This window comes from Anoplophora glabripennis, unplaced genomic scaffold (assembly GCF_000390285.2).
Source record: "Anoplophora glabripennis isolate ALB-LARVAE unplaced genomic scaffold, Agla_2.0 scaffold438, whole genome shotgun sequence".
Taxonomy (NCBI): domain Eukaryota; kingdom Metazoa; phylum Arthropoda; class Insecta; order Coleoptera; family Cerambycidae; genus Anoplophora; species Anoplophora glabripennis.
In genome coordinates, this window is record NW_019417436.1 from 197,951 (window position 1) to 209,235 (window position 11,285).

The following is an 11,285-nucleotide window of genomic DNA, read 5'->3' on the forward strand; positions in this document are numbered from 1 at the left end:
TATCAAAATAGGCCGGTTCATACACAAATTGAAATTATAATATAAATTTCAATTCTAAGCAACTTTCCTTAATAACATTTCTGTATTGTTAAAAACAAAGGCAGTTTATGTTTGAACGATTTTTATACTTACCGATTTTCTGATCACCCTGTACATGCAAGATGAAAGTTCTCCTGCCAACCGCATTTTAAAGACAAGCAAATATTTTAATCAAGAATGCTTTTTTCTCGTAAAATGAAAAATAAAAATATTTTCCCTCTTTTCCACTCTAACTATATATTTTCATTAGATTATTTCATCGTCTTTAAAACTAGATAGCGCAGAACACCGGTTCGATAAAATGACATGATAGATATCTTTTCCCGATTACTTAAAGTCAAGCTTAAAAACTAGTCTCCTTTCGGCATTTTGTTTAAGTAAATGTGACTAATCCATCCTTTATCCCTTAACCCGAAGTGTCAACGTCTCACAAAAAGTTATTATAGCAGATACCNTTACCGATTTTCTGATCACCCTGTACATGCAAGATGAAAGTTCTCCTGCCAACCGCATTTTAAAGACAAGCAAATATTTTAATCAAGAATGCTTTTTTCTCGTAAAATGAAAAATAAAAATATTTTCCCTCTTTTCCACTCTAACTATATATTTTCATTAGATTATTTCATCGTCTTTAAAACTAGATAGCGCAGAACACCGGTTCGATAAAATGACATGATAGATATCTTTTCCCGATTACTTAAAGTCAAGCTTAAAAACTAGTCTCCTTTCGGCATTTTGTTTAAGTAAATGTGACTAATCCATCCTTTATCCCTTAACCCGAAGTGTCAACGTCTCACAAAAAGTTATTATAGCAGATACCGGTAAAATTTGATTTGCCAATCAAAAGCACAATGTAGAAGAGGATTACGGCCTATTAGCTTATACATAGTGAAACCGCATTACAACACCTTCATGCTTTAATAGAGCTGTGAGAACATATTACAATACTGCATGAAATGGGATTAAAGCATTTTATTAAACTCAACAGGTATACACTTTATTTCTCTGTTTGGGTGGTATTAAATGGTCGGGTAGTTCTAGGGGTATTTCGTTGCCGCTCAGCTTCACATTTATCAGATGCATGGCCAGAGCAAACTCGTCCTTGTCTAGGTAACCGTCTTTGTCCACGTCGGCGAGTTTCCAAATTTTGCCAAGAATAGCATTGGGGAGTTTCGACTTGACCAGCTCCTCTTTCACTGTCGCACCCGATAGCTTGCCATTTACAGGGTTAAGTGAGTCGAATAAAACGTCGAATGCAGTCCTTTCCTTGTTCACTATCCATTCCGGTTCGCCGTATCCAGCATTGACTCCTTCTCCGCTTCTGTACCCGAACGGAGTCTTTTTGTCTTCAACGTTTTCGAAAGCACCTCCGTGTATGTCGGTGAGAGACGCAGGACTGGTGTCATTCGGCACCATCGCCATGAGCTGGGAGATATCATTCGACAACATCTCATCCACTACTTCCAACAATTTCGGTTTGAGAGAATGGAATCTAGTGAAGTCTATCTTAAGCAGGTGTTCTTTCATCTTATTTATGTCCGGCAAGTCACCTATGGAAACCGAGTATTCCCTTTGAACTTTCTCGTAGATATCGCTCAAATTTTTAATCAGTTCCTTCTTTTTGTTCTCCTTCCCGAACACGGGCATTTCCTTTTTGATCTCGGATATGATAAAGGCGTGAACTTTGCCCAATCTGGCACGCTTGATCAAGTCGTTCAACTTCCTCAATGCCGAATTCCGCGGCAAACTCTGCAGGTCTTTGAACAAGTCCTGCGTCTCGTCCTCGAACAGTCTTCTATTAACGTCGTATCTGAGTGGTTCGTCCCAAAAAGATCCTATATACACTCTAACAACTTCTGGGGTTTGAAGGACCTTTCCCAAGGACCACATCAAGGCCCCGTACACCCTCATGAGTTGCTGATGGTCAATCATATCGGCTTTGTTCAGAACTATTCTAATTTTATCGTCATGTCCTCGGAGCGCCTCGATGGACCGGCGGAATTCGTCTGAGATATCGAGCTTGTGTGCATCGAATAGTAATATTATACGGTCTACCCGTTCGCCGAACCACTCCAGCACCCCCGTGAAGTCGTATCCTCGGTCGATGCGTTGTTTCTCACCTGAAACATAGGCGTTTATTAGAATAGTTTGAAATTTCATTGCTGAAATTAACATTTCCGAGTAATTTTTGGCTTCATGATAAGCATTTCACCTTACAAACGCACATCCACACTTCTGCATTCTATAAATAAAATATAAAATGAGAAAAAGGGAAAAGATGTACAGGGTGGATTTAAATGAAGGCCCTTATTACATATCTTAAGGTCAAAATATGACAATTAGCCCAAACATGCTTCATCTGCAAGTTGTAGGATTTTTAAGTTCTTGAAAAACATCACAAATAAATACTAAATATAACAGAAAACTGTCGTAGATTAATAAAAATTCAATGAATTTGTCAATAATTGTATTATTCAGTGTCAAAAATACTGGGAGACAATACCATCAACAGCCTGAGAATTTCGAGGTTTCTAAATATTTTGAAAATTCAATAAATTCTTTTGATTCGTAACTGTATTTCTTGTTTCGATTTAATACACTATTCTTCACGTCAGACCCCATTTACAGAATAATAAGAGTAGGCATATTGAAATAATCTACCTACAATCAAATGTTTACCAGATCAGCAAAACCAGGCAACTACTAACTTTCTGGCAGTTGACAGAAAACAGTGTTGATGTCATGTGTATGGATTATTCTAAAGCATTAGGTAAAGCGCCTTTGGAGCGTTTAGGCCTTTAAAAATCTGCAATATTATGGAATAAATGGATTCCTCCTTGCATGATTAACTGACTTTCTTAGTAACCGTAAATTTAAAGTCAAAGTAGCGGTCCCTAATTTAAAAATGTTGGTGGTGTATTGTTAATGAAAGACCATTTTTATTTGTGGACTGTATTTTTATGATATCAGATATAAATACCTAAACAACTTCTTTGAAGTAAACTGACAGGCTTGCAGGAGCCGCAGTTTGTAGGTTCTTTTTATTGAGGTCGGACTCGAAAAATATATTGATGTCAATATGACAGTAAACAACCCACTCACAAAAACACGAAAAAAAAGCTACGTCTTGACCATACAGGACTGGTGGAGTTCCTCAAGATTCTGTTTTAGGGCTCCTACTATACCGTTCTATATCTGATGCATCTGGTATGTTAGTTTCGAAATTTTGTCTCTATATCAATCTTTTTACGGACTACCATCAACCGCAACTTGACCTTTCACAACCTGCTCAATGGAATAAAAACTGGTTGACTCGCATTAACTTCTAACAATGTGTTGTCTTGTATATTCGAATGAATAACCCTCATGTGAATTATTCTGTTGCTTCCTGAAACGGAAGTTTACAAGGTCTTTGATGTTTACATCTTTTCCGATTACTCGTGGTCTCATCACGTCATCATCCATCAAGTGAAAAGTTCTTTCTTATTTAAAATATTGCATTATCAACCAAACGATAAAAAACTTATTTCTGTTGGTGTATTGGAATAACTTCTGCAATTTGGACCCTAAAGTTTGTATATGATCGTGATATTACTGAATCGATTCAACGTGAAGCAACAAATCCTCCACATGTCCCTGATATGAAGAGAGGCTACATATTCTTAACATTTTGCCTGAATTGACTGAACTTGAAGGGAATGATGTCATTACTACATATTGGGCACTGCAGTTATACTAAAAACATGTTAGAATTTATACTTCGTAGATTTATTCAAGATCTTCATTATAAATGTACCTATTTTCCTGGTCATACTTACAAACTGTCTTATTTTTATCTCTATCAGAGAACATTTTTCATACAACCGGGTTTTTCAGTCTTGGAATTGCTATTCAGTCTTGGAACACAACATACATACCTACCTACCTTGATCAGCACCTTTAAAGGTGATATTTATTGCCTACTAGCTGATCCGACAGACGTCCTGTCCAAATTTCAATAAATTTATTTGGGATCGTTTTGTGAATTAGTTAAAAGATATTGGAAATGTGTAAACAAAGTAAAAATGAGAAACAAAACGTATTTCTGAGTTTGATGAAGTACACCAAAGGGAAATTTTGCATGCGTTAGGCTGGAATACGTTTTTCCAGATTTTTCTCCAGATCTTCCAGATTTTTTTTCAATTGAAAACATTCAGTTGAGTTATTTCCATCTCGGGAGCATAACGAACAAAACAAAAAAAAAAAAAACAAAAAAGGCCGTCCCAACCGCAAGTAAGAACAAGAGTGTGTACAAAAATTATGATTTTTGCATTTTTCGGACTTTCGCTTGTAATTGTGGAGAATTTTTTTTCCTGAAAACCATAACGAGCAAAACAAAAAAAATACGCATATCCATCGTTCAAATCGTGAATTATGGTCAGTTCATACAAAAATCCCATAGAAAAAAGCACTTTCAGTTTTTCCCTAATTTTGCATTTCCACGTTCCAAGCAACTTTTCCATTCTTTTCTTTCCCTAAAAACCTTATTTGGACTACTACGGACATTTTAAAAAAAATTTGGCAAATCGGTCCAGCCGTTTTCAAGTGATAATGCTTACCAACACACAGCATGCATTTAATTTTTATTTTTATAGATTATTTTGTGAATTTAAGGCATTTCACATATACAGGGTAGCCCATCGAAAACGTACCGCAAGGCATTACAGGGTAGTAATGAACTTTTCGGCAAAATCCAAAAACAGGTAAAGTTTGCTTCTGAGGGGGACAACTTTTGGCGCAAAAAGCATAGCAAAATCTTCAACCCCCTAAGTGGGGGTGCCATCCCCCAAATTTTTTTAAATGGGAATGGGGGTCAAGTGGGGGGTCATTAGAAAGGGCTTTTAATTCTCTATACATCGATTCTTACTTTTTGAAAATCGATCCATTATTTTAGAAAATATGCAGCTTTGAAAATACGAACAATATTTTTGACGAGAAATGCGAAAATCGATTTAATTTTACTTCAAAACTTACGGTATTAGCTTGGTAAATTCCTTCAAAAGAATTCGCTTTTTTTTTTCTGATTTGCGAATTCTTTAGCCTGATTTTGGTGAGCAAAAAATTGTCCGCTTTTTGTTTCGTATTTAGATAGGCCACAAGAAGTTGCTAGATAACTGTCTTGTGACTTGTAGTTGAAGAGTACCAATACTGCCGAGTCTTTTAAATTGATTAATTATGGTGTACTCAATTCCAGAAAGAGTAGAAATTATTGAGCTTTTTTTCAAAAACAATGAATGCGGAAATCGGGTCGCCGAACTGTTCAACCAACGGCATCCTGAGAAACATGCGTCTGGAAAAATTGTTCGCGAATTGGTGGCCAAATTTCGCGAAACTGGCTCCGTTCATAACAAAAAGAGGCAGGTTGAAAATCCGGTACTAAATGAACCTACGGAAATAGCGGTATTGGGGCAAGTGGCAATGGATAGTACGCTGAGTACAATGCAATTGGCTACTGCGACAGGAGTGAGTCGTACAAGTGTCCAACGAATATTAAAAAAATACAAATTCCATCCTTATAAGATTCGGCTAGTGCAAGAGCTAAATGAAGACGATTTTGATCGTCGTTTGCAATTTTGCGAAATAATGACTGAACGAGCGATAAACGATAATTTCCTCTTTAATGTGTGTTTTTCGGACGAGTGTACGTTCTTCTTGAATGGTTTAGTGAATCGCCATAATTGTCGTTACTGGGCTGATACCAATCCAAGGATTTTCCATGAGACACACTCCCAACACCCCCAGAAGTTGAATGTATGGGCAGGTATTTTTGGAAATTCCATTGTAGGTCCTTTTTTCCTTCCTGGAAATTTGACAGGCGATATGTACTTGGATTTACTACAAAATGTCATCGACCCAGCTCTAACAAATATCATAGAGGACGACCCTGCTTACAATGAACACGAACTGATTTTCCAGCAAGACGGAGCTCCTCCACATTACTCGCTCAATGTGCGCAATTACCTAAATGAGACGTTTCCAGGACGCTGGATAGGACGAAGAGGTGCAATTGAGTGGCCCCCTCGGTCACCCGACTTAAATCCTTTAGATTTCTTTCTCTGGGGGCACATTAAAAGCAAAGTTTACAGCACTCCACCTGATACCTTGGAAGATCTGCGAGGACGAATCATTAATGTATGTCGCGAAGTAACACCGCAAGTGCTCCAGAATGTTCGACAACGGTTTGAAGACAACCTGTATCATTGTATGCAAGTTGGCGGACAACATTTTCAGCATTTACTTGACTAATACCGTAAGTTTTGAAGTAAAATTAAATCGATTTTCGCATTTCTCGTCAAAAATATTGTTCGTATTTTCAAAGCTGCATATTTTCTAAAATAATGAATCGATTTTCAAAAAGTAAGAATCGATGTATAGAGAATTAAAAGCCCTTTCTAATGACCCCCCACTTGACCCCCATTCCCATTTGAAAAAATTTAAGGGATAGCACCCCCACTTAGGGGGTTGAAGATTTTGGTATGCTTTTTGAGCCAAAAGTTGTCCCCCTCAGAAACAAATTTGACCTGTTTTTGGATTTTACCGAAAAATTCTTTACTACCCTGTAATGCCTTGCGGTACGTTTTCGATGGGCTACCCTGTATGTGTGTTTTTATTGTTTTGAGTTTTGTAGGTTTTACCTCTACTCTTAGTTTTGTAATACTAACAACAATAATAAATTGTCGTATCGAAAAATGGAGACATACTTAATCGCATTCAGGTTGAAAATGTGTTCCGATCCTGCCAAACCTCCCCACTTTTAGTTAAACTCTCAAATCGCCTCGAAGTAATGTGGAAAAACGCGCGCGCATTTTTCAGCATCATAAGTTTATGTGACCTATATTTTAAATAAATCCCGTCCCATACATCAACTCGATGCCTATATAAATCAGCTCCCCCAGCGGAACGCTCAATATTTCATTGTAATCTTACCTGCTAGTATGCCGGGTGTATCAATAATGGACATGCCTTTGAGTACGGGGGATCTCAGCAGCGAACACTGAAATCTGTTCAGGAAAGAGTTCCCGAAAGCCGAAAGAGGCCGGAATTGTTTCTTGGGGTCCACGACCAGGGCGTTGCCGGGTATTACGCCTTCATTTTCCGCGAACATCACGGCTATAAATCTGTCCGTCGTCGGCTCCGGCCCGATCCTCATCCCAGGGAAGTCCCTCTCCAGCAGGTATTTTATAAACGTTGTTTTTCCGGTGGAGTACTGGCCCACAAGGAGGATCATCGGTTTGGCGTCGAAATCGGCGTCGTTGAGGGGCGGGGAGTGGAATTCGTTGAAGAGATAGTGCTGCTCCAGCGGCAGCATTTTGTTTTTGTAGATGCTCTTCAGGCCCTCGATTACGTTCTCGTAGCACTGCTGCCGCACCTCTGGTACTCTGTTGAGCCAAGTGAACATTTTGCTGGAAGGAAAAAAGTACTAGAATTATTGAACTTGACACTAATGACGATAATTTTATCTGTCAATGTAAATCAACCTATTATTTATCATCAATCGTTTGGATCCTGCAGCTATACGTCAAGATTTCATTAATCTATTCATACAATTTATACCTAGACACAAACTAAGAAAATACAATCACCTACGTAACATTTCTGCTTAAATGATTAATTTACCTTAATCCAATTATATGATTTATTGGTCAATTTTTCAAGTTAAAACAATTATTTATGCCATAAATTACTCAGTAACTCAATGCTTGTAGTGTTTTTGGTTTAGACTGTACTGACTATCTACTCATTTCCCTACAGCCTTGTTGTCACTAACACAAGAAATGACAAGTTGACATAATAAATAAAAAGTGACAGATGTCACCAACAATTTATTTGCACTGCCAACTAACATAAGTAGTTTGTGTATTAGACTGCAAGTTATAAAAATGCCACTAGTTACAAGTAGTAGTAGTAGGTACGTACATTGTTGTGAAACCTGAATTTACGCGTAAGCGATTATATTGCAATATTAAACAATTTGGATTGGTTTTATACTACTTAAACTTTAAAGGGGAAGCCATGTAACTTACTCTATTTATATGTATGAACAATTTGTTAAGAATTTCGTGCAAACAGATTTTTGTATGAATTCGCATCTAATGTATCCGCCGCCTTAAAATAGATTATAGGCAGCTGGTTGAAGCTAACAATTAACAACTGTACCTACTGTTAATTTCGTAACTTAGCTTAGATAAATGTTGAAAATTTTTACATTTTCTGTTTTACAACAAAACCAGACACAAAGACGCGATGGCTATTGAAACGAAACAGACAATTATAGAAACTGGAAAGTTGAACTTGGTTCAACTTCTTACAAAAAAAAACCGGAATAATCATTTTTCAATCAGGCTTTCGCAATGAGTGAAAAAAGACACCGTGTAGTATTACATTTGTAAAATTAAAGTAATCTAAAGTTGCTTTTTTTTAAACTTTCCTATATGAGTATTGATATGGAAAAAGTGTGTGATTTTAATTTTCTAAATGAATTTTTAATAAAATTTCATTTTTTTCTTTTTTGACTAATTTACCGCGGGTGCGTTATACAGCAAGTACCTACAAAATTGTCAAATAAATTATATGCTCTTGCTTCTCATTCTAGTGGTTTTCAAAAATTTATGCCATTTGTTGAAACTGCTTTTCTAATTTAAGAAAAACGAATTTCGTTGTTATATGTTGTCGTTAATCAGTTTTTAATTTATGAAAAAGGTGAGGGATAGCTTTTGTAAATAATAATCGAAGACAGTTATTTTTCTAAAAGGGTAGGTAAGTTTTAAGCAGATAATCCATTGCCCTAACTCTAAACCATGAACCTAACCTAACCCCACCGTGACTGCTATAAAAATAATTATATCTTTTTAATTTTTCATTATATGTACCTACATATGCGTATTTTATATAATTATTGTTTATTCAGTTAAAAAAACCCAATAGATTTTTTTTTTCAAAAATTCCTGTTAAAGGTTGTACTTTTGTTCTGACTCTAATCATATTTAAATTAACAGTAGTAAATAAATTAATTTATATGTAGATAAGACAATTAATATAATAGAACGTTGGATAACATAACATTTGAAGAGGAACAAAAGAACGAATAAAAAGCTACATAAAAACATCATAATTTTTATTTGTGCGAAAGATCTGCAAAAATCGGTTATTTCCTGAACAGACCTCGTAGCATCTACATACACATTTCCCAAAAATGTCAACTCGTTTTTGACCTTCATCAACTTCTTGCCAAATAGAGCAACCTTCTCTATTTTGGTTAAAGAAAGTTACACGATTAATGAGAATGTTTCTGAAGCTTTATTTTTTGTTTTGAATTTATTTCTGTGATATATTTCCTCCTCGGTAGTAATTAATCATACACAGCTAAGCTTTAGACTGACGTATTTATCTTTCCTGACAATAATCTACCATTATTTATTAATATACATTTTTCATCTTATTAGCGGTGGCATCCGTTAAGACCTCTGGTTCTTTTGACAAGAGAAACTCATATGAATCGTATTAGAAAAAATAAAAGTTCGGTTATTTTAAAATTAGTTTAACTGCTACAGCTTAAATATACATTTATTTTTTAATAGAACTTAATTTTTGTTTAAGCAATCAATTACAGCTGAGAATTATAACAAATTTAGTGGCACTATTAAAGAGAGTAATAATTTTTTCTTTTATTTTGTCTTTTATTGATTTGTATTTTAGGCACACCGAAGGGCTATGTGGGTCAGTCGGCACAGAGGCAAATTAAATTCCAAAAAACGAATTGATTAACCAAATAAAAACTGACACAAAAAGGCGTGCAAATTGCCAGCACATTCCAGCGATGTTTACAAGCTGTTGTGTACATACCTGGTTAAAACATGGATTTTTCGATGAAAAGCTCGACGAAAGGCAAATTGAAACCGTTACATACTTACTTATTAATCTCCATTCAATTATTCCAGGTCAACACACTACTAAATACCGGGTTCACTTACTGGACAATCCACACACTTCTAAATTAAGCGTCCTGTTACATGCACACATGAAAACATAATTGGTACAAGGTCTTGAAAAAAATACCGCTGAAATAATTACCGGTAATGGGCTAATTAACCATGGTTACATTAATGGGGCATTAACAGAGTTTCTACTTCTCATTGTGGTAGTCTTGCTGCTAATTGTATCAGGAATTAATTTGTTTTTTATTGGATGGTAGTGGATTAAATTGTGAAGTTTTCAACGAGGTACTCATTAAATGTCAGCAGCTACAAGAAATGTGATGGTACCGATATCAGATTACATACCATACTAAAGAATAATAAAACTTACGTCGTAAACCACACTGTAATTTTGATCTCTTTAGTAATTCTCAATGTTGTAAAGAATGGAGGCATTTAATATCACGACACGAGAGTTCAGGTAGTTTCAGTTTTCAGCGGACTTGGGTAGACAAGGTTGGCTGTCCCAGATTTATTATTATCACGATGCACATCAGTTTTTGCTGAGAAAACTTTGGAAATAATGATGCGAGAGTTATAGTTGATACTGCAGCTCTTGTAAGTATCTAGAAAAGGGATAGTTGTTAATGGTAGTTAAAAAGTATAAAATGGAGAAAAATAGTATTGGAGAAAATATGATATTGTTAATTATATATATATATATAATGGCTTACTCTGTAGTATAGCTTAGAAGTTATGTCCTATAATTTCCATTTATACAGGGTTTAAGAGAAATATTGTCTAAAATTACTTATTTGGGACATAGTTTTCTTTTTTATGTACGTGGTATTTTGCTACGCGACGAAAATTTATAAAATTAATTATATAAAGGGTTCCTTTCATCAATTTTTTAAATTTTGTTGACAGGTGTGTCAAAATAAATATATTAAATAAAGGAAAAAAAAGTATAACAAAAATAAACCAACAACAAGAGGCTTTTATACATTTTTCTCCGAAATGTTTCAATGATGTCAGAAATAGTCTCAAGAAATAAATGTTTCGTGTTTGATTTTTTATTCTATTTAGAAGAAAAGAGTGTTCTCGTCATTTTGTCATAATGTGTATCGTTTCGAGTTACTCGAACTTTAAAAAAAATACATATTTTTTCTTTGTAAACCGCATTATCTTATATAAAAAAAATCAATCGGGTAACTGGGAAACTAAATACATACATTACGATAAAGTGACAAGAATACTTTTTTCTTCCACATAGAATAGCTAATCAAAAACCTT

At 35.4% G+C, this 11,285-nt stretch overlaps 1 protein-coding gene across 1 annotated transcript; it reads right to left on the reverse strand.

Annotated features, from left to right (window-relative positions):
* Positions 1 to 996: 996 nt before the first annotated feature.
* LOC108910386 (EH domain-containing protein 1-like) lies at positions 997 to 10,072 on the reverse strand. The gene is made up of 3 exons (XM_018714973.1): positions 9,990 to 10,072; positions 7,006 to 7,481; positions 997 to 2,159 (listed from the first exon to the last, which is right to left on the reverse strand). Exons 1-3 carry the CDS (start codon positions 10,001 to 10,003, stop codon positions 1,021 to 1,023), a joined length of 1,629 nt encoding a protein of 542 aa, XP_018570489.1. The 5' UTR covers positions 10,004 to 10,072; the 3' UTR covers positions 997 to 1,020.
* Between the last annotated feature and the right edge of the window lie 1,213 nt (positions 10,073 to 11,285).